The sequence below is a fragment of the Siphateles boraxobius genome, unplaced genomic scaffold, assembly GCF_051911475.1.
Source record: "Siphateles boraxobius isolate OS27281-9 unplaced genomic scaffold, OSU_SipBor_1 86, whole genome shotgun sequence".
Classification (NCBI taxonomy): Eukaryota; Metazoa; Chordata; class Actinopteri; order Cypriniformes; family Leuciscidae; genus Siphateles; species Siphateles boraxobius.
The window spans coordinates 3,797,216-3,821,984 of record NW_027509215.1 but is presented as its reverse complement, the minus strand read 5'-3'; the positions used below and the strand labels follow the sequence as shown (position 1 = coordinate 3,821,984).

Here is a 24,769-nt window from a genome sequence, read left to right as displayed (position 1 = left end):
TCATTGGTGGTGGTTGAGGCGATTCCCCCTTCCATGTAAAGCGCTTTGAGTACCCAGAAAAGTGCTATATAAATGTAACAAATTACTATTATTTTTATAAATGAAGGTGACTTGACTTGACTTGATAGTTCGCAAGTTCAAGGTTAAAGGAACACTGGTTACAATATCTGGATGGGCAGAAAAAGAAAGCTATGAACGGCTGCAACCAGATTTCTGAGAAGGCAGGTTCAGCTTGTATAGTAAGGTAAACGCATGCCAGAACTCTAAGACGTACACCACTACTGACCCAAAAGCACAAGAAAATTCGCCCTCCAGTTTGCTCAAAATCATATAAATAAGCCACAGAAGTTTTGGGATTCTGTTCTGTGGAGCGATGAAAACAAAACTGGAACTTTCTGTCCCTATGGATCAGCGGTATGTCTGGAGCTAGAGGAATGAAGCACCGGCTGAAAAGAACAGTTCAGCATGATGGTGGCTTGCTGATGCTCTGGGGCTGCTTTGCATCCTCTGGCACTGGAAACCTGAAGTGTGTGGAAGGCAAGATAGATTCATTGAAATATCAGGAAATCCTAGAAGAAAACATCATGCCGTCAGTGAGGAAACTGAAGCTGAACTTCCAACAGGACAATGATCCCAAGCATACCTCAAATTCCACAAAGGCTTGGTTACAGAAGAAGTCCTGGAAGATTCTACAGTAGCCATCAGTCACCTGACTTGAACCCCATAGCAAATCACTGATGGGATTTGAAGAAGGCGGTTGCAGCATGCAAACCCAAGAATAATACAGAACTGGAGGAATCTTAGCCCATTCTGAATGAGCGATGGCACTCATGAGGAATGGGCTAAGATTCCTCAGAAACACTGCCAGAAGCTGATGTCTGGTTATACATCTCGTTTGCAGCAGGTCATAACAGCAAAAGGGTGTTAAAGATGCTTGCCATGAACTAACTGAATCGTTTTGAGACTGTAGAAGCCATCAAAAGCTGCATTTTCAGTTGAATTTGGGGAAACAACTTGAAATGTTTGTTGTGTTGAGCTATTTCAATTACTTTTGTTTGATTTGTTTATTGCAAACAGCTGAAAGTCTAAATGTTGCCAATAAACCGCATTTGCAATAGGGGTTGAAAAATTTCGATTACAACAACTTGTTCAGTCTTAAAATTTGACAGTACAGGTCTTGTGTACGAATGTCAAAATAAACCTGTGCAGACATCTAGCGTGGATCCAAGAATTCCAAACTCCACATTTTTAAGATGCATGGGTGGTGGGGTGGATGGGGGAGTCAAAGGTCATTGAAGCAGACAGTCAGGTCATGGTGGTGTTAGGCCTTGGCTGAGATTCAAACTTTAGGACTGTTGTAGATTTACATTTGTTTATTTGCTTAAACTGATTAATGAGGAGCCAGTACACTGACATTATCTAGAAGACAAGATTAGTTCATTAAAATGAGGAAATGAGGTTGATATTGATAAACGAAGCCATTCTCAAGAAAATCCTCAGGAGAGTGTTATTATATAGCTGAAGCATTAAAATGTCTGTGGTCTGTAACTGGTGGTGATTGCTAAGGCAATCATAACTATTACTAATGCTCATAGATAGAGTTGAGGATCTGAACAAAACCCCAATCAAAAGTATTACACATTTTTAACCATTAATGCTATGGACATGAAAAATACCTTAAAGTTTTTTTACTCAGAGCACAAAACACCCCCACAAAATATGATTCTTACAGACCTTAATATATACAGTCTGTATATAAATATTATGTACTATTATGTATATTTATTTATCCGGCTTCTAAAGTGTGGTCAGAGCCTCTGCTCTACCTGCACATTCACGCTTTCATTCACGGCTACACTAGGTGTCTTTTACGCATAGCACCAAACACGTTAGCAGAGCTACACAGAGACAAAAACAGAGAGAAAGAGTTATAGAAGGCAAGGAATGGCTACAAGTTCAATATAAGCTTTCTTAATATTTTTTTTACATGAGCGCACAGACAGTGGTGAGAGACGGAGAGTGAATTAAGGTGTTTTGACGGATGAATGAGAGCGGCGTTTAGAGGAATGCACTGTTCTTTCTTACCATCCACTTCTCTCTAATCCCTCTTTCACAGTCACACTGAAAGGAAGCTTTTCATCAAAAAAAGGTTGAAAGGCATGAATGCCCATCTCTCTCGCTGTCTCTCCCTGTGTATCTCTTTTTATCCCACTTTCATTTTAAAAACCACATTCCTGCTTCAGTGTTCAGGTACTGATCTTTTGTTCCAACCCCTTTTTCCATCTCTCTCCCTCCCTATGGCCGTGAATTTGGAGAGATTGTGTCTTGCCCTTTTCGGAAACAAAAACTTCCAGTTCAAAGCTATTCCCAGCCACATTTTATTGCAAACAGGACTCTAATACTTTAATTTCACCATGGTAAAGTGTCTGTAAATCACAAGTGCAAATGTATTTTCCACAGTATCTATAGAGAGAAGCATATAATCTCAATTAGATTTGAGTGCACAATTATGAGGTTGCTAACAGGACATTGATAAATTATCATTTGTCACTAAAGGCATTATCAAACTAGTCAAAAACGCTACAGTAACAAACAAAAAACTTCAAATTAGAATTTTGGCCCACTTATTTTTTTTTGAGTGACAAAAAACTGATTTCATGACTTCCGTTTACAGACATCCCAGCCTGCAAAAGCAGGTTCAGTATTCCTCGAAATGAACAAAAACAGTGAACTGCAAATAATAACTGCACATCTGCAATGATTACATGTTAAATTACTCAAATAAATTTATGTATTTAATCTCACATTATTAACCAGTGTCTTTGCAGCTGACCTTCGATTATCAAATGCAACCATATTCACAAGCAAAAATGACATTTGTTAAACATCTTCTTTTTTTATTGCTGAAGTAAGAGTGCTGGACTTTCTTTTCCTGCGTCCTATCCACCTTATTCTGCTCTAAACAATGCGCGCCACCATGACGACGACTCTGGTTGCCTACTTCCGGTTCGTACTGTATTAGCAGTGAGAGAATGAGTTCAGGCTCTACATGTGCTGTTGTTGGTTGTTTTATTCAAAGAAGATAAAAAAAAAACTTTTTAGAAACTGAGTGCTTTGAGCATAAGATAAAAAGGAGAGAATGCCCATGTCCGGTTCCGTATCAGCTAATATTCAAATGCCAGAGAGTAGACGTTTTTGGTTAGCTGCGCTAAAACTGAAGCATCCAACGAAAAAGGTGTATGTCTGTTCACACTATTTTGTTGACAAACGCCTAATACGTTACCAGTAGGGATGGGCATTTCAAGCAAAAATAATATTCGAAGATCGCTAGGTATTATTCAATTATTATTCGAAAATCGCACCCCTCCATCACATGCACGCACACATGCATGTATTGGCTACACACCAGAGCATGTGAGCAAAGCGGAGCGGTGTGACGCTTAAATATAAATTTAAAAAACCTAAAACATACGTTTTATATTTATGTTTCACAATATGTTTTTTTTATTTTTTTATTTCATCTTTGTTGATTATATGAAAAGGGAACGCATGAGATGAGTCAGATAGGATCAAGATGCCCATACATGATCAGAAAACATTTGGAATGGGTCAGACATGATTTTGACCACTTATTAAGTTTTGTTTTGTAGAAAGCCTGTCTTTAAAGTGAATTTCGTTTAGTATAAATTGTATCTTCATTTTAATCAATGTTTCATCAACAATTTGCCTGGAATAATAAATAAGAAGCAAATATAGTAGATCATATAATCAGGAATAACAGGAATAATAAACTCAGCGTATAAGATTTGCCTCAAAGACCTGAGAAGTATATATATAGGCCTATAGAAAGCTTAAAATGTCTACTTTTAAACAAAATAATTAAAAACGAACAGAAATGGGCTGCTCTCTGCTTAATTCGTGTGAAGTGTGCATTTCTCTAGTCGCGTTCACTACTGCGAAGATGGCGAGTCTGCATCGTCAACTTTATCTTTGCAGTCGACACTCACAGAAAACACTAGTTTATTAATAAACAATTCATGTTTCATGAATCATGCATAATCATTACTTTTGCCGTTTTTTGTGGCAAGCTTATGCGTGCGTTGAGATGCGGAATAGGCAATATATTAGGCTACGACAACGCTCATTATGGTTTAGCATTCTCTCCCATATAGTATAACATCCAACCCAACTTCAGTCATGCACGGGCAGCCCTACTTATTTCACATATTTTCTAACCAGCACATCACTGCGGGCGTTCTAAGCTTCGAACCGGAAAAGGACAACCGGCTTCCGGTTCAAACCCGCTATGAACCATGGGTAAATTCGCTAACCAGGAAAAAGGTGGATTCTTCTGCAATCCAGAATGGCAGCACAGCTGAAAGGTTTGTTTGAGCTGCGCCCTCTACTGTACAGATATGAATTTGAATTTCCTTCAGCCCCATTTAATTTTTGGTTTGAAAGGGCCTTTATATTTGCCAAAAATGAAGCAAGCCCAGCCGAGGTCAGAAAAAGTAACATAACGCACATTACTTTCCATAAAAGTAACTAGGCAATGCTATTAGTAGTAACACATTATTGTATTGGATTACATTTAAAAGTAGCTTTCCCCGACACTGGCAAATATAATATGTTTTTAATACTAAAAAACTTTAGTCAGTACTAAAAAGTCTAGGTAGGTAGGTAGCCTGTCAATCAAACTAACCATAACCATAGCTCCTTCTGTGAAAGTAAGCTCAAAAACTGACAGCCAGACCATGTACATGTGATCATCAACAGACTTACAGTTCTGCAACCCCAGGCTGTTTCCTGATTGGCTGAGGATTCGAAAGCCTGCCAGGACTCATTTCTCAGTCTGAATAACAGTTGTCTGTTATTCAGTTATTAGCTAAAAAGCATCAATATGACTACACGTGTGTGTTTGTATAAAGATTGCTGGTTGGAATATTTTAGAGGTGACCACACTTACATCATTTTACCCTTTACCCTCCATCACAGAGGCGTACAAAGCATTCATTGTCCAACTCTTTCTTTTTATTCCTCTGTCTTTCTCTCATCATAAAGGGCTGGCTGAGTGCATAAATGAAAAGTTCACTTTTAATTCAGTTGAAATCTGTCTAATGTATGTTGTGCCAAAAACACAAAGTGGATGTCAGATCATGTGCCACGGGAACTTTGAGACGATCTCTTCCATATTCCATCTCTTTTCCATATAATTTTTCCAAAGCAGCCAATCAATACAGGACCAGTATTGGATGGAAAACAACAGTGCTCACTGGCATTGGGAAACATTATGAACAATGGAAGAGTTCACCGAGTTTATGCCCATAACTAAATTATACAAAACATACACAAAAAAAGATAATGCAAATAGTACAGTGCAGGTGTTCATTAGCAAGGACTGATGGAAAGATTGAGATTTTCTCATTGTTCAAATTATACATTTTGCAGTAATTTGGGAAGATTCTGTGGTTGCCAGTTCACCTTCTGACTTAATCTAAAACACATACAGTGTGTCATTTCTATGCCACATAATTGCATAAATAATTATTGCTTTCAAACTGGTTTCAATGACTACCTTGTCTAGCCTGATCCCGGATCACGGCAATTTGATGAGTCAAAGTTGCTATGTCAGGCTGCTTGAAAAAACAGATTCAATTTGGTGCCGCTAGTGGCAAGAAATACTTGACCCTTAAATAAAGAGAAAATATGTTTTTCAGGTTTAAAGCCTGACACTAAAGAAGAACCTTTTAAAGCTTCATAAGGAACATTTTATCCTCTAATACTTCAGACAACCATTTATGTACTGGTGCTTTAAAGAAACAAAGTTCAGAGTATGCAGATGACGGCGGTGATGATTTCAAATCAGACACGTCAACGCTCTGACTTCCTTCCAGAAACCCAACAGCTCATTAAAAACAAATGACCTCACATATGAGTCAGACTCTTTAAGTCATCTGTCAGAAGAAAGGCAAAGGTTACATAAAGAACACGTCCTGGAGGGGAAACTATTCAAAATGAGCTGAGATTTTCTGGAGAGCCCTTAAAGGCGAAAGCAAAGTCAAACACATGAGCAATGCCTAAAACATATTTAAAGGGGAATTAGGCAACTCTAGCCATTTCTTCGCTGATTTTCACTTTTGTTGTCGCATATGGTCTCAACGAGCTCCCCCTACAGCTGTGGGGCGAGTATTTCACAACACTGTCGTAAAAAAACTCACTTGCGGCACCCTCCTCCCCCTTTCAACCACTGCTCATGTGCATTTGTTATTATCAGAGCCGGCCAACTTTATCATGTGGAGCTATGTCTACCGAGGTACATCATACACAGTATCATATGGCGTTTGTGTTAATGTCGAATTGCCGTAAAGCAGTTTGTGTTTCTCCCTTGTTCTCGCTTCTCACGAGACTTCCTATTTTCAAATTACCAGGACCTTAGTCCCCATGTTGTAAGGTTGGTTTTCCGCCAGGGAACGCTGAGGGGAGCGGGGAAAGTCACCATTCTTATCATCTGACAATGTAGGTGGTGGTGCTTGTTTGTGTGAAAAAACGCTGAAATACTAGAATGTTGCTATGCGGATGCTAGGTGGTTTGTAGGGTGGTTCCTTATTGGCTCAATTTAAAAGAGCAAACTCATAGCTTCTATAATATTATTAATGCTATAAAGTGTTCATTCATTTCCCAAACATAAAGGTGTGGTCACATTAGTGAAATTTTGGAGGCAAAAATATCAGTTGTCCATCATCACCTGTGTAGTTTGGTATGAAGCAGCTCACAAAGAAGTCATTTTCAAATCAATAAGCATTCTGTTGTTCAACACGTCAAATTTGTGTGAGCAACTTTCCCAATTGTGTTGGGAAATCTTTTGTCCTTTACCTAAAATTCTAGATCATATGGATTCCAATTGAAATTTTGCTCACGAAAATTCGCAGAACAATGGTAAATGTGACAGCATCTTTAAGGGTAAGTTCATCCAAAACTGAAAATTCTAACACCAGTTACTGACCCACATGTTGTTCCAAATCCATAAGACTTTCGTTTAGCTTCGGAATCACATACAAACATTTATTAGCGAACAAACTTAACCGTACTTGCTTGATGTGAATGAACAAACCTCATTGGTTCTTGCGAAAAAGACCATGGATATATAGCGTTCAAATTTGGTAAGCATGTTTGCTTGATGAGGTTCACTCTCTAAGTTGAGTTTTCGCACGTCAAGCAAGTACAGTTGAGCGTCAGAGTTTTGGGTGAATAGGCTTTCAATGGAGAGGCAAAAAGATGAACAAAAATCGTACACGTTTGGACCGACACGAGGGTGAGTGATTGATGAGAGAATTTTCATTTTTGGATGAACTATCCCTTTAAGTGTGAGCACTCATACTGAGCCTTAGCAAGTGGCACTTGCTCATATTTCAGAACAAGGTCCACACACACTTGCCTGTCTGGACAGGCTCACTTCAAAATTACAGGCTGTCAGAGATGGAGCTGATGATTTCTGGCAGCTTAATCTGAACGTACATGACACACAAACACACTTTACCGGCTGCCAGACTGAATCTGTTCGTGGTAAACAACAAGGTGCTTTCTGTCTGTTTCTATGTGCGGGTCTGCGTTTGTCTACATTGTGTGGACTAAATGTTTTAACAACGATAGATTTGTGTTCTATTGTAGCCTACTTTTGTATGGACAAGCACACCTTATATTTTCTTTTGAAACATAAAATACAGATTTAGTTTGAATTATCATTTGCCTATCCTGCTTTTGCTTGGGCAATACATCATTGTGCAAATGCATTTTCAGCACACTGAGCAAGAGAGATAAACAAAAAGGAATGACTGAATGAGAGAATGCATAGTAAAACACACATAGAAACACACCATCCTCAGTTTCTGTCCATTCTCCAGTGGAGTGTGTAGTACAGATCGCTGATGCCCTCATTAAAGGATCCCAAAGACCACGATTAGAGGATAATTGATAAACACTGCATGCATTCTGGACATAAATAAAGTCCACTCACGACAGCTCTGCTTTTGAAAACACACAAATACATCCATATATACATACAGATATATAATATATTGTAGATGCAGTGCTTTTCACCGGGCAAGGCCATTCACATGCACATTTTTAGCAAAATTACACATTAATCATTTTAAGATGCTAATTGTAAGAATTAAAATACTTACTAAATGTATTAGTTATTTATTTCTTTTTGGTACATTTTTTGATTGTTACTCTCTAATAATACACTTTTTCTAATATATTTGTATCAATATCATGAAATAATTAAATTAAAATATTTTTTTAATTAATGTATTATATTATTTAATTAAACACATTAATTCCTTTTAATTAATAATACTTAAAATAATTTAATTATTTATTTTTTATTAGATTATCGAGATTAAATTACATTTGCATTATTGTTAGATAAGAATGATTCATAAAAATCAAGAGGAGGCAGCGATGAAAGTGAGATGTGAAAAGTGAAAAGCAGAAAAAGGAGGAGGAGAGGGACAGATGGAGAAAAAACAGAAGAGTGAGACAAGGATAAGGAGAGAGAATGATGGATAGAGGATGGATGCAGAGAGAGATGAGGAAAGGAAAAACAGAGGGCGGGAAGAAGCTTCTGTGTTCTGCTAAGAACAGGATTACCCGCCTTGAAGTTCCTCAGATATTCAATTTCTCTGAGGCATTTTAATCCCACGGGGAAATAAACCCTGCAATATCTTTCTGTGCTTCTGTCTTTAGTTAGACTGAAGAACAAACACTGAATTCATCAAGCTGTACGGAACACCACGTCATTGCCAAAACCCAACAGAGGCCAAGCACTTTGCTCACGCAACCCTCACCTCTACTAACAAACCGCACACCGTCACACTGGGTTTGGCTTCTGCATGTCCTCACAACTGTCCTCACTTTCACATAAAACCATGACAAGATCAACACAGGTGCCAAGAAAGAAGAAGAGGTCATGTCATAATAGTTAATAGTTCAGTTTTAGCTCTTTCTCCACCAGCGTTTTTGAAAAAAAGTTGCCAGCTACCATCAGCATTTTTTATAATTTTCACAAAAGTTTCATGGCCCCCAGAATATTTTGTTGAATGCATATCTGAACATACAATATATCAAAAGAAAGAACAGAACCTCTGCTTTAAAAAACAAAGTGCTTAATGCATTCTTTTTTATGTGAGCAACTTTCATAAAAAAGCAACACTTTGAGCAAAAAGCTGAGAAAAAGGCGTTTTTGGGTTCAAGATTCAGAATGATCAAAACATAAATGGAGTAGATCATCAACACCCCCCAAGCTTGCACAGTCCTATACCTAGTCCTGGGTCAATATTTCATGCGATAACATTAGGCAGTTTTGATCTACTGTTTAATGTTGATGATTGTTATTTTACATATGCATCTAATACATATGAAATCACTTGTTTCTGCCTCTTCTTCACCTGTGTTTTGATCAGGAGATTCAGTAGTCTTTCAGAAGATGTGTAATAGCGCCACCCCCCACCCCCCACCCCCTCCCCCCACCACATAAAACATGGAACGAAGGAAATTTCCGTAAATGGCAGGAAGCGTTGTCTCACAAATGACGTAAAATTCCGGGGAAAGAGTTAAAAAAGCCATTTACTTTTGTAGAATTTTTCCACTTAAAGAGACATTTAAATTCTGTAATTTATTCACTCTAAATGTCGTTTCATGCCTGTATGGCTTTCTTTCAAACATGCAAATAAATAAATAAATTTTATTACAATTAAATATTATTGGGTGGGAATTATGAACTCAGTTTTACCAAAAAAAAAAATACAATGCATTACAATGTCATGCAATACAATATTATATATTATATTCAAATAGTATATCAAGGGTCAGTTGTTTTCCAATTGCTTTCCAGTTGTTTTTCTTCTTCAGAGTTCATATTTAAAACTTTTAAGAACCTTACAGAAACTGTCACACATACTAAATTAACCGAAACTGTCACACACACTAAAGTAACAAAGACAGGGATCGTAAAATAAATATCTGCTCCTGACTGTGATGTCAGAGTTTTGTGCGGTTGTCTTTGTGTAGTTTAATCTTTTTCAAACACGCGGCCCATTAAGTTTCTGTCAACACGTTCATTGTCATCTGATCACTGGTGAAAGGCTTTAATCTGAGACCGCTGTAGCGCACTGTATCATGGCCCGTCTCTGCTCAATCTCAACATGATGCCATTAGACTCCCAGCATGCATCAGAAAGACAAGGCTTCCCTCTGTGATAATCTAACCCACGATGGCCAGCAGAGAAGGTTTACAGTAAAAGTAAAACACCACAGCACGGCGTTTGGGCCTCTGAATGTGATGGGAACCTGATGAACGCCGTCAACCAACCAGCACCACCACACCGATGGGTGATGATGGACACCATGAAAAGAATATGCAAGAAGATTCACAGACCAAACATTATAAATTAAACTAAGCACTGCATGAGCAGTAACTACAAACATGTTGACTATCATTCCAAAAATGTGACAATTCACTTCCAAGTAAGGATCACTATCAATCTTAAAGAATTTAGTAAGGAATTTCTGCTTTCACTTCACATTTTCATTAACAATTTTTTTGTATTTCTGAGGATGGCAATGGACCTTTTGCTAAGCTCCGCCACTTTTAGGTGATATTCACAGAACATTATTCTATGAACCATATGATTTTCAGTAAAATTTATTAAAAATTGACTGTATATTGAAAGTGGTTATTGCTTATTATTCTTATTTGGTCTGAAATAAAGTGTGACATCTACTTAAATATACTGTGTGTATATTATAGGTACCTTGAATCACGTAATTTTCAATTGCCCAAGCAATAATTTAATATATTTTTAAGATAATTTCTACAGTTATTACAATAAAACCCATAAATGAACAGGTAAATAAATAAATAAAATTAAAGAAAAATAACAACATAAAACCTTTTATTTTCTATCTTTCAGTTCTTGTTTCCCAAACTTGATTCTTTGTTATGGTTTGAATCTCAGAGTGTCAGTCAAATAAATATATTACATCAACATAATATTTAGCCTCCAAAAAGAGTCTGTGTGAAGATGTCATTGTAATTTATGGTCTACAAATTTCGAATTTATGAAGACTTACGCTCCTTTATCAAGAACAAAGTGCTGGTATTTAAATCTAATCAGCAGTCATGGAACTATCAAATGTGCTCAGATGAATCAACAATGCAAAAACTACAAAACCTTGATCTAACAGCCTGGATTTTTCCAGTGCAGATGTAGCGGATCTGTTCGGTTGGCTGGAAATTAGAAAATTACAAATTAATGCAACAAACAGCTTATTGGAAACAAGTCAGCTTTCAAACAGAGCTGATGTTTCTAGAGTGTATCAATAACCACAAAACACTCATCATTTATGAAGCAATGAAAGAAACAATCCAAAACACATGGAGCACAGAACACCCAATAATCACACACACACACTTTCCCCAACTCACAATGATCTAGCCCTAATCTCAGCCACAGACAGCACAACCACACTATACTGACTATCTGATGCAGTTGCAGGTAATCCAGCCTCTAAATGGAGTATAAAAACAAAATGAACTGTGGTTGGAATCTATACATGTCAATCAGACAGTCTCCTCCGGTCTAAACGGAAGTTGCTAATATGCTAAGTGGACCGAACGTAGTATCGTAAAAGGTCTGACAATGCTGGACAAACCTAGCCTTTAACACACACAGGCGTAATGTCTTGAGCTCCTGCTTCCAAGTAATCCCAGAAACCATACATGACAGCACAAATGTAACATTAGCGCAAGCTTCAAAGAGCCAGGTACAGATTAGCTGATCCCTGAAGAGGATCAATAACTGTCACATCTGCTGCTTCAGCTAAAGCCTAGAAAAGCCAGACAGTGTCCACCTTCAGCATTTATATTAAAACACACACACACCCCATCCACAGACACAGCTGGGCTGTGTGTGAGCCACATCTCTCTCTATATATATATATATATATATATATATATATATATATATATATATATATATATATATATATATATATATATATGTCAATATCAGAGCTGGAAAGAGCAAGTATATGATATCACTACTACTCAGTGCCTCATTTCACTTCATCTTGTCTTTTCCCCTCCTTTTCTCATCTACAAATACAACATCCTTCTACTCAGCCAACATAACAAAATAGGTCATGCCTGACGTCAGACAAAATCAACAACAGTCAGAAATCACTTTGCTTATGTAACAATTCTAATCACTGTGATTCCCAACAGCTGGAATGACTCACTTACACAAGAGAGAGATCAGCACAGGACGCCTTCTCCTGTCACCCTATGAAGGGCAGTGCAGAATCAGCTCTGCCTTTGGCCCACGATCGCCACTTCTACTATTGCTCTTTCTAGTTGTATTTGGTCGAATTAACAAACATTAAGGCCAATTCACACCACACTGACAGACGTCGACCAACGTGGACAATCGCCAGATTATAGTAGGCTACGTCACTTAAATGACCAACACCAACAGATGCCAACAGGGTTAACACACTGATCTGACAAAAAAACAAATACTGAAAATTCCTTCATAACACAATATATTGTGTCCTATTTTTTACAGACTTTTCTTACAGTGTAAGTGGTTTGCAGGGGCTTATCTGTTCAATAAGTTGGTTTTCACTGGCCCAGCTGGTCTAGTCTGATGGAGTTAGAGGTGTTTACATTTGTTAAAAAATAATTTAAAATAGGATTTCTACTTCCATCATCAAACTTCTATTAAACCTCTGAAAACTTAATTGTCATTTAGAACCATCTAAGATCTTTGGAAATTGAAGACATGCACTCATGCATGCTTAAAAACACTGACGTTGGCAGCATCATTCAGGTTTATAACAGTATGCATCCATCTTATCAAAGTGTATTCTTACTTATAATGGACTGAAAATCAGAAATCATGTGCTGGAAACATTTTTACAGATAAGTTTGAAGCTCAAACACAACTGAGAGTGGGTACAGGAATGATGGAAAAGTAAAAAGACCAAGGCTGAAAGAACAGGGATAGGTTTTCTAGTACACTGTAAATCAGCTCTGAATTTCTATTCAAAGAAACAAAGAGATGGACTTGTGTCGTGGTTAGATGTAATGTACTGTAATGACTTTAAGGGGAACCATTGATAAAACTGATGTGTCAGCATTGCTCTCTTTCACCCCCGTTACATCCATCTCCCCCTCTTTTTCCTCCTGTGTGGATTTGTGATTCAATTTTGTTGAGTGATGCCATGTGGTTGGGTCACAGAGGAGAACACCTCCTTTCACAGCCAAAGAGACAGATTCCCTCTATGTGCTGGACTAATTTAAGAGAAGCTTGGTTCACATTGACCAGCTACATCTGCCATAAAACTCTGAGTGCAACCTGATCAGCTACAACTGCTACTGTCAACTAATTTAAATGTAATGTAATGTAATGTAAGTAATGATAGATAGATAGATAGATAGATAGATAGATAGATAGATAGATAGATAGATAGATAGATAGATAGATAGATAGATAGATAGATAGATAGATAGATAGATAGATAGATAGATGGATAGATAGATAGAATATTTTTTGTTTAAAACGAATTCCACTTGGTTTGATACTTTGTTATATAATGCAAAGACATTCATGCAATTTTAAGTGTGACTTAAGTGTTCAAATACATTCTGTGGATTGTGTACACACACACACACACACACACACACACACACACACACACACACACACACACACACACACACACACACACACACACACACACAGAAACTCAACTGAGCATGAACTATCTACATCAAAACAAAGCTGGATTATCTGTATTATTTATGAACAACTGGCTCAGAGGATCAGAAATAGAGAAACAGAGAAATAAAAATAGCAAACAAGAAAACGAGAGAGAATTTGCACTCCAGCTTTGTCTCTAATTACACACAGACTGCACGAGATGACAGTTTATACTTCTTTTTGTGCAGTTATCTTAATGTTAGCTGTTTCTTCAGAGAATGAGAGAGATAACTGGATCGCCCAGAGCTTTTAGCACATCTAAAAATACATCAATCTCATCAAACTCACCGAGAACAAAATATATCTCACTCCCCTGTCTCAAGGGCTTGTCTATAAAAGACGATGCAAAGAAACTGATGGCATTTGAACAATTGTGATGAAATTCCCTGCTCAGTACAGAAATTACAAATGAACATGATGACAGCATCTGTCCTGCTTTACTGTACCTGTACTGATAATATGTGTACAGACTTTATCTACTCTTATTGGGTACTAGAGACATAAACAAATGCATCCTTTATCAAAGTATCTTTACAAAAAAATGACCGTGGTAATGATAGTTTTGGATTTCTGCCAAATATCAGTATTCTAGTACTGCAAAGCCTAATAAAACTACACTCAACTTAAAAGATAGATAGATAGATAGATAGATAGATAGATAGATAGATAGATAGATAGATAGATAGATAGATAGATAGATAGATAGATAGATAGATAGATAGATAGATAGATAGATAGATAGATAGATAGATAGATAGATAGATAGGCAGGCAGGCAGGCAGGCAGGCAGGCAGGCAGACAGACAGACAGACAGACAGACAGACAGACAGACAGACAGACAGACAGACAGACAGACAGACAGACAGACAGACAGACAGACAGACAGACAGACAGACAGACAGACAGACAGACAGACAGATAGATAGATAGATAGATAGATAGATAGATAGATAGATAGATAGATAGATAGATAGATAGATAGATAGATAGATAGATAACAGTTACAGTAGATCCCCCTCAGTGTAATCTGTCAAAATGACTGCCGGCCTTCAGATTTTTCCATTCAGTCAATAATGGAAAATATTCGGTTAACATGACCTTTAGTTCATTCCCAAGTAACTCTGACCCATGAACTAGAGTTATGAAAATCCCTCTCCATCTCTACCGTAGTTGTCAACACAACACTTAACCCGCGTTTGCCTCAGGGAGGACAGAGCCTGCAATTAGAGCACTGTTTGTACAAAGACACTTCATCTTCTGAAGCACAATGGAAATTCTCATTAGAGGCATAATAAATTAATATCTGAGCCAAAGGAGAAGTAAACTACACAACTATAGCATTACAAATTATGAATTGCATAACATTTTGTTTTCTGGGTTAAGCAAGTAATTTGTCACTGATTTCAACAGATACACACAATCTTCTCACTGGTTCCTTCTGCAGACTGATAATGAAAAAGACTTTTGAGACAAAGTCTGGTCCACTTTTCAGCTTTTTTTGTTCAATTTGTTGTATTACATTTAAATGCATGCTGATTTTAATACAAAAGTAAATAAATAAAAAAATCTGAAAAAGATGATACCACAAGGACAGATGGAAAAGTAGGGTTCCAATGTTGTTTGAACCCCTATGACTTTCATTTTTTGGCTAACAACAGCTAAAAAATTCTCCCAGATATCTTCTTTTTTGTTCCGAAGAAGTAAGAACGTCATACAGGTTTGGAACGATGTGAGGGTGAATAAATGATGACAGAACTATATTTTTTCTGTGAAGGCTTCCCAGCTTCCACCTGCAGCTATTCCACAGCACTGATGCTTGTACGATTTTTATGAGGTTGCTGTACAAGCTGAATGTTTCTCATAAGCAGCATTAGTGATCATTATTATGTCAGATTCTCCCATAATAAATGGGGTGAAATCTCTCTCCTTTTCCCACACCTCCCTACAGCTGCTGAGAGTCCAGCCAAACCAAACACGTTCTCTCCTCTGCAAGCTCGCTGTTGTGAATATCCAAAGCGGAGTTCGGCCCAGCTTTAACAGGAAGCCCCATTGAGTTTCACATTTGAGAGTACACTGCCCTTCCAAATCCCCCAGAATGCTCTCGCTGTACTTCCTTTTGATTGTAGCACATGTAATGACTCTTTCAAGTCTTCCCTCTGCTCTCATCTGGAGAAGCTTTGCGCTTAGTCTCCAGGGGTTACAGTTAGGCTGCTGTTAGGAGTGTCAGGCCAGAGACTAAGACACATGCTAAAATTAAAACAAGACATGACAAATTCACAAGCTCTGGCACACTTACTGTTCTGTCAGAAAGTCATTACATGAACTCCATGTGCTGGTTGTGCTTTGTTATTCTAAAGGCCTCATTATGCTTCTGCGTCAACTCCACGGCGTAGATACGCCGTCACTCCTAAGGCGTCGTGGCCGTTTTATGGTTCTGTGTCAGGTTGCGTTGCATCGCGGTGCATCTGACCAATCACAGCCCTTGTGGTCTGCGTCGCCTCGACGCGCAGTTACCATTTTTTGGAGGCGCACGTCGACCTACGGCGGAGGGGTTTGCGGCGACGCAGAGGGGTCTGCGGGGGTACGCCGTCGATTTGACGCAGAAGCATAAAACAGGCTTTAGTCATAACTCAAAAATGTACAGCAATCAGGAGTTATAGATTGAATTTAGGCTCTCAGCCAACTGGCATCCAGATCAGTTTCATAACGTAACTGCTAACCATCTTGCTATAACTTCCTGCATATACAATATAAAACGAAGCATATGCAACCCTGTTTCATCTCAATAAATAAATACAAACATTCATACATAAAATGTATTTTTAATTTATTTTTCTTTGAGGTGTAAAAAGGCTTCCATAATGGACCACTCATTGAAAAATGAATGAGCGAATCTGCGATGCTCAATATGGCAGCTGTATAAATGGAAGTACTGCTTTTCAGTTACAGTATATGAGCCAAGTAGGTGTAGTTACAGTATCTACCAGAAGGGGCTAACCTATTAGTTGTTTCTCAAATTACACACTATACACTTATACACTATCTATGTACCTGTAGTGTATGAATTTTATATGGTTATTTTGTCATTCAACATTGGAGTCTGGTAGATAAAGTTTTAGTACTTTCTTTGCAATGAATTTGCAATGAATCATCGAGGCTAGCGGGAAATGTGGTTAGGATTAAAAAGATTAAACTGCTTTCCAGAGAACACTGTGTGACTCTTGCTCAGAGTCTGGGTCAATTAAGCTTCATTGGGATGAAACGAACTGTCAAAACATTCAAATGCTACACAGCACAGGTGTAAAAAAACAAAACAGGTTAAAGTCAACTAAACTGACTAAAGTATGTTATATTCAGAAAAAAAGACTAGATTTGCAGTATATTGATGACACCTATTGATGGAAATAAATGTTGTGATGTTCCATACATTTTTGGTCAAGAGCTTGTATTGGCTAGGCACTCTGTCCAGCACTCTGTAAAGTCTCCTCCAGCACATCCCAAAGACTTCCGATGAATTTAAGGTCTGGATTCAGAGGTGTTAATTCATATGTGAAAATGATTCTTCATGCTCCATTCTTTCATACTTATAATATTTCAAAAACTGCTTATCTACTGGGATTTTCACGGACAACCATTGCTAGGGTTTACAGATAATGGTCCGAGAAACAGAAAATATCCTGTGAGTGGCAGTTCTGTGGGCCAAATTTCCTTGTTGCTGCCAGAGGTCAGAGGAGAATGTCCAGATGGGTTTGAGCTGATAGAAAGGCTCAAAGTAACTCAAATGATTCAAAAAAATCTCATTTTGAATCCCTGTATATCAGTATGAGCCATGACGTTCAGGCTATGTCATGCATGTACACAGCAAAGGGGGGAATGTGACCCTTCGTCTCTCTCTCTCTCTCTATCGGTCTCTCTCTCTCTTCCTTAAAAGGATGTCACACAATAGCAAATCCATCAAAAGTTCTTCATCTAAATGTCACCTTGGTCTGTCACTTCTCTCTCTCTCCTCTGGGAGGGCAGTCCTTCACTCACCGGAAGACTGAGAACTACATTACACTGCACGTATTACAATCTGAGTCAGTTTGTCATATTTAGTGGCTAGATAATTCAATAAGCCTCGCTCTGGACTGCAGATTTACATCACTGCACTGTCCTGGCGTTATCTGATTTCAGAAGTATCATATTCAGCTGTGGATTGCATCCTGTGAGAGAGGCCAATGTCTTGTATTGACACACAGTTTTATGTTTTACCAATTACCAAAAAACTCAGGGTCCGCCTAAAATGGGACAATTACATTCAAGAAAAATCCCTGGTAAGTGATCCGCTATGCTGAAAGAGGAGTGGACCATGCTAATTCACACTGGTCCAGCCTGGTTAGAGATGGCTGGTTCAAAGCTGGTTAAGCTATAGTTAAAAAATATAGTTTATCCTAAAATAATTTTTTACCCACCCTTGTTCCACCTCACCATTCCAAACCTGTGACGTTCTTCAATTAAAAACATCTGTTCTTGCTCATATGAAAAGTGAATCACTCTTTTCAGTTGGAGCTTTTCAATGAATCAGTTCACAAAGCCCGCCTGAATGATTCATTCACAAATCAAACTCCTCTGTATCTCGATTCAGCTCATTGACTAGCTGATTCAGTTGGTGGTTAATATCTCAATGGAGGGAAAAAGACGGTTTAAACTTCAGTCTGTTTTACACACAAAGTTATTGCATGGCTTCTGAAGACTTGAAATATAATGCATTAATAATATAGACCCTTTTTACTTTTATGGTACTTTTGCAACCTTTTTGAAGCTTGAAAACGCTAGTCCCCATTAATTGTAAATGCATGGGAAAGAGAAACTAATAATAAGTCATGCAGGTTAGTAAAAGCATGAGAATGTTTAAATGATGACCATTTTACATTTTTGGGTGAACTATCCAGGACACCAGAATCCAAAACACAACATATGCCTGCTAGTCATAAGAATCTTTTTTTTTTTTTTAGCAAAGCATCAGGGAGGGACCAACACATCAAGAGAGAAATTAATAAAATACTAGTGCTTCTAAAAGTCCAACAATCTGTTTTTCCTGCTTTAAGGGACAGAAAGGACAGAGGAAAGAGTAGATTGCATGAGAGTCTCAGTTCCCCCTTTCACTGTTGCAGTGTGTTGAGTGGTTTCTCGGCTCTGCATGACATCAAACACTATGTGGTGAGTTTCAGGCTCCAGAGGGCAGATTACAGCTTAATGCCTTCAACATCTACTGCATCAGCACTATAAACACTTCACTCTGTGTCTGTGTGCATGTGTGGGAGTGTAGGAATACCCCATTCTCAATTCATCTTGCTATGGATTTGAGGATAAATGCACAAATTCATAGTGAAAGCATGTTGTGTGACCCCTAAAATCAATGGATGCAAATCAATACACATTTACAACAAATCAATACAAAATACAATGCATTCTGTATGCACACACACACACACACACACACATACACACACAGCATGAATAAAAAGGGGAATTCTATACTATGCCGAAGAGCAAATGTGCTCACGCAACTTAAATATTGAAATATTCCTGCACAAAGAACTTCTGCTGTCTATGATGTTACCACGGGCCATTTTGCTTTCGAGCAACCATGGTTTGCCTCCAGCAGTTGCACTAGCGGCCGTCATCCAGCGGGCCGGCGCGGCTCAGGGACCTCATTAGTGCTTTCATGCTCGCCTGTGTCCATGACATGACTAATGACAGCTGCTTTATGACCAGCGCCGACTCTAAAGTCACAGCTAGGGGGCGCTACACCTCATCGTCACTGTGAATGGGGTTTGAGAGACTTCAGGTGATATCCTGTTTGAGTAAATAAATAATATTTTATTTCATGCAATATTAAAACTTATAAATAATAATAATAATAATAATAATAATGAAGAACTGAGTGAAATTGAGTACAGAAGGGGGATTCGGTCAGTTGACAAATAAATAAATAAACTTCATACAACATAAAAAAATCATAAATTCTAAATTATATATTATTTTAATAAATAATTATAATAAAGGCCAGCAACTGAGAAAATATACATTAGTTTACATAAAATGTACATATAAATATATTTACATGATTAATATAATTAATTTATTATATATGATTTATATATGATACATTTTGATAAATGATAAGCATTTCCCACATTTTATGCAGGCTGGGCTCAAACCTTGGTAGCCCACATGAGCACCATGGCTCAATAAGCTCTATTTGTCTGAAATCGCCCCCTATACCCTCATTCACAATTCCCTACATTAGTCCACTAATATAGTTCACTTGAGGGATTTCAGACACTGAGTGTGCTGGAAGGGCTGGCGCTTTTGTATAGTTTGTGCTTGCTTCTGAAACTTAGCAAACTGGCAGCTCCAGTAGTAAGATGAAAATATTTATATTGAACTCTGTCATGGAAACTATGTATAATCCTTAATAAAAAAAATTCAATGATCAATTAAAAAGGAATTTATACCTGTATGATATTACGCTGTACCCACATTGGACCAGTGGTGTGAAAAATGGATGGATGTGTGATTCAGATGTGGGCGCCATCTTCTGGTCAAACACAGGACTTCATTCGGTGCGTGACTCTCACAGTTATTTATGAGTATTCTCTAGCCATTGAGCGTACATCGGTCGTACACTTGTTAGTGCATTGCGGGATTGAATGAGTTCACTCGATAACGTCTACTATAGTTTCAGACACCACTACAAATGACTGTCTCAAATAGTGTCCTGTTTAATTGTATAAGGGGCGATTTAGGACACAGCCTCGCACTCACTACAATGCCAATTTGTCAACTCACAACCAATTTGTCAATTTTTTTAAGTCATCCATATATTAAGGATCGCCAAATTGTCCAGTTCTTGAAAAACCTAGACGGACCGTTAATCTGATAAGGTGTGTTTGCAGTTGCAATTCCAGTAATGTGATCTATGATTGGAGCATATTAGATAATTATATGTTCCCTAACTGTTTTCAATTGCATCAGAACAATTTGAAAGATTTTACGATAGCCTTTACATTGGGTGTAACTCTATCTACTTAACAAGGAGGGTGAGTACAAAGGTGAGTTGAACTTGGCTTGGTTTCCTAAAATGATTCCTGATATGAGCCTAACAAGAACTGACAGGAGCCATCTTTGCCTGATCTGTCACTGAATCATTCTTGAAATGAGGTCAGGTAGATATTATCATTGTGTACTGTCGTAACTTCCGGCTCTGGTGTGGGTCGCTCGGCTTGTTTGGGCCATTAGCAGGGTGTGCCACCGTTCGCCGGGGTGGGATTCCCTCTCTGGATCGCCAGGGGAATATCAATACTCACTTCTGAGTAAAACAGAAAGCATGGGGACTTATATAAGACAGCTGCTTTTGCATAAGCTTTGTGGTGTTCTACTAGATAAAACAGTACATAAACACTCACAAACATGACCATGGGCCAAACGTTGCTCTCACAGGGTTGGTTTCAAGTTCATCTCAAATGAGTCAGAGGGAAAGATGATATACAATCTAGCTGAATGTTCAAATCCAGCATTAAAATATTCAAACGAAGCTTTCCCATCAACAATTAAAGACACAGCCTGAATGAAATTCATCCATCTAAGGTTAATGGCGACTAGCAGCGGGAGAGGAAAGAATGGAAAAAGAGTTGGAATAACGTGCAATTCCATTAATGTCACAGAAACCGCTAAAGAAGATCCGAGTCTGTGTCCAGATTCCCTGTCCAACCAGCTGACAACAGTCATGCAACATTAATAATCACAAAAACCAAAATCAGATCCACGCAGTTTTACGCATGGGAGGACAAGTATGTCAGCTCTTGAGTGGAGAGCCAGAGAAGCATCACTGCTAAAGAAAAAGCTGCAGTATAATTGCAGAACATTTCCTGGGGGAAACTCTTGACTCTGAAACAATTACTTTCAATTAAATATCATTGTCTCCATACGGTTGAGAAGTTTGGGATAGGGGTTTGATCACCATCACTTAGACGTAAAAGTGTGCTGTCCAAACACAGCCCACGCTGCCGATGTTAACATGCGATTGTAGCGATGCATCACTCTGAATGAATGCGTCTGGACGTGTTGTACGTGTTTATGAGGATAATATCTCCATCACATTATTGTACAGTCACTAACGTTGGATGTTCACCTCTATTAATCTTCTAAATGGAGAACACTTTCTGATCATTAGGGAATACCGGCTGGGATCAGCTTGTGCGTCATGCGCAAGAGGATGATGGGTAAAAATACATTCAGGCTGCAGTGCTGAGCACAGAATCTAAGGTGATAGAAAAACTCAATGAAACAAAGAGAAATCAAGGTCTTCTGTGTGTGTGAAACACTTTTACCTCACAGAACACCTGGCGAGGTTTCATCTTTTCAACTTACTCCTTAAAAATCAAAAGTGAAAACTCTATACCCTCATGGAGCAACTTTGGATGAGACAGACAATACTCCACCCTGATACACACACACAAAGACACACACACATTCAACCCAGTGCAACAGCAGAAAGCTCATAATCACCAGTAAATCTATAACCATGCCACACACTCAAACCAAATGACAGCAGAAAAAGCAGTCTAGGAAACTATTATGGAATCCTGGGTCATGGAAAATTATAAAGTCCAAAGACCTGTGGGAATGTCAAGTATGGTACATCTGCAAGACTGCAAATATCATAGCATTTGACAACAGTTGACCAGTAGGAATTATTATTAATTGTATACTTTGCCACCTTTTTAATATGTGTATTAATGCACTTTGAATTACTGTATCATTGTGTTGTGTGTGAATTAAACTTATCTTGCTTGCTGATAATAACAAAGATGGAAATACATTTTAATCGCATTGTAGGCTAGCTACTTGCATTAAAGTTTGTCTTTGTATGCAATGTCTTCATTCACAACTGTCAGATCTAGAATAACAGTAGGACTGATTCACCTACCGGATATTTCCGTTTGCGGGACTCCGTTCAGATTGAACCCCTTGCTGCTGTAGAACTGTCTGATGTCCGAGCATGTCTTGGGTTTACTGGCCCCGAACACCAGCCCGGTGAGAGTGCACAGAAGCACCAGTACGACAAACCCCATCCTGGACAGAAGAAAGAAGCGTGATGTGCGAATCAAATCCAATGGCGAAGACCAAAGGACAAACGCATCCACAGCGAAATGTATCTGCCGTTTCCAAAAGCGCACCGGTTCGCTCCCACGCGCTGTGTCTTATTCAGTGGCAACAGCTTGAATTAAAACGTAGAGCGCGATCCTGTGTGAGAGATGACGGAGCGGAGAGGGAGGAATGACACGAGCCCGCGGGAGCTCACAGTTCGGAGACGCGTCTGTGCGCTCTCGTTCGCGTTCGGTCAAGTGCGAGGCGGAGCGGGGCGGGCGCGCGAGCGAGCGAAGGCACCAACTGCAGGGCATCGGGTTCGTCTGCCGCTGCCGCCGCGATCCTCCACAGGATGTTGCATCAAATCATCCCTCTGGCCAATGAAGACGGGATTCCATTTCCCCACAGGCTCTCCTGTAGGACAGGATAAGGATCTCTGAGATTCCTTATGTAATTTAGTGAAACTCTGGTTTTGAGCTGACTTTGACATGTCATTATGCTGGATTTTTGTCTAGTCCAAAGGGATAAAGTAATCACTTTTAAGGATTTAGTTTGGAATCGTACTTTGGATCCAACCCTAAACAATCCTAAAGGGAATTTGCTTATAGGATTAGCTAGGACATACAAATTAAATGTAGGCTATACGCTGAATATGTCCCAGGTGTGCATCCTGGCCTCGCTTACACCTGATATTAACATCCAAGTGAAGCAGAATGACTCTAAATTAGGTCTAATTAGTTTTTAAAATTCAACTACTTCAACGACATTGGAACGGGAAAAAAACACGTGACCTCATTGCAGCTCGCCTATATGGTAAATGTGAATCTGTTCTGATGCATGCGTCCCTAATAAGAACAGGGATTTTAACCTTTTCCAGTTAGGCCTATGTGCGACGTAAAAAAAAAATTCAAGAAAAAAAAATGGAAGAATACCGTTATCACTTAGAAAATAAAAATGTTGCATTAAAAAAAAAGTGTCTTAAAACATCTTAAAACTTTTGGAGATCACATCATTTAAATCACAGCTAATAATCAACTAAAATTGCTTCCTGTTTGGTGTTCATGGAGAGTCAAGGTCAAGCATGTTGCATTATGGGATATAGTGATTAACAATAGGCCTATGATATAAATCTTAGCAATTATAGAATCTTAAATATAATCTATGCTAAAAATTGTCAAATCAAACATTACTGTATAAAGTGAAATTTATTTTTTTTGGACTAGGGGAATTATCTTCCTTTCTACATGGCCGCAAAAACGCCTCTCAATAAGAGAGTTGGAAGATTATATTGAATTATTTATGAGGGAAATAACAAGGTTGAGTCCCAGCCTCTCTATTTCATGTTAAATGTAATACTCTGCCATATTTATTACGGTCCCAGACTGTCAACCCCTCTGCGGACAGGCCAGATCTTGACATGCTTCAAAGATGCAGTAAATTTTTGAACAGGCTGCAGCTCGCCTTTGACAATACACACACCCGTAGTTATTCCTTGACAGACGCAGTGTTTTCTGAGTCATGTCTGCGGCCTGCAGTTTGACAAATCTGACAGGAAACACTGAGAGAAAATACCGGCCCCGGGGCCACAAACAAGAGTTGACGGAATATTACAAAGATAATCCAGGAAATGTAGTGCTGAAAAGAGAATAAAGGAGAGCGAATATGAACAGGTAAGTGAAAAACAGTGGCACACTTACATGGGTGAGCAATAAGACATTATACTTACATAACAACTGAGCGGAGCTGCCAGGGACATTTGTGTGAGTGAATAGCGGGGTGTGGCCTGTTAAAACAGTTTCACAGAGAAGCACA

General features: G+C 38.5%; 1 protein-coding gene across 1 annotated transcript in view; it reads right to left on the bottom strand.

The window, feature by feature from the left end:
* The window catches only part of gpc1b (glypican 1b), a 91,796-nt gene extending 68,457 nt beyond the window's left edge, over positions 1–23,339 (bottom strand). Inside the window, exon 1 of the mRNA XM_077221930.1 lies at positions 22,797–23,339. Within this exon, the coding sequence (XP_077078045.1) occupies positions 22,797–22,941 (145 nt within the window). The 5' untranslated portion in view covers positions 22,942–23,339. The remainder of the gene's footprint in view (positions 1–22,796) is intronic.
* Positions 23,340–24,769: the final 1,430 nt, after the last annotated feature.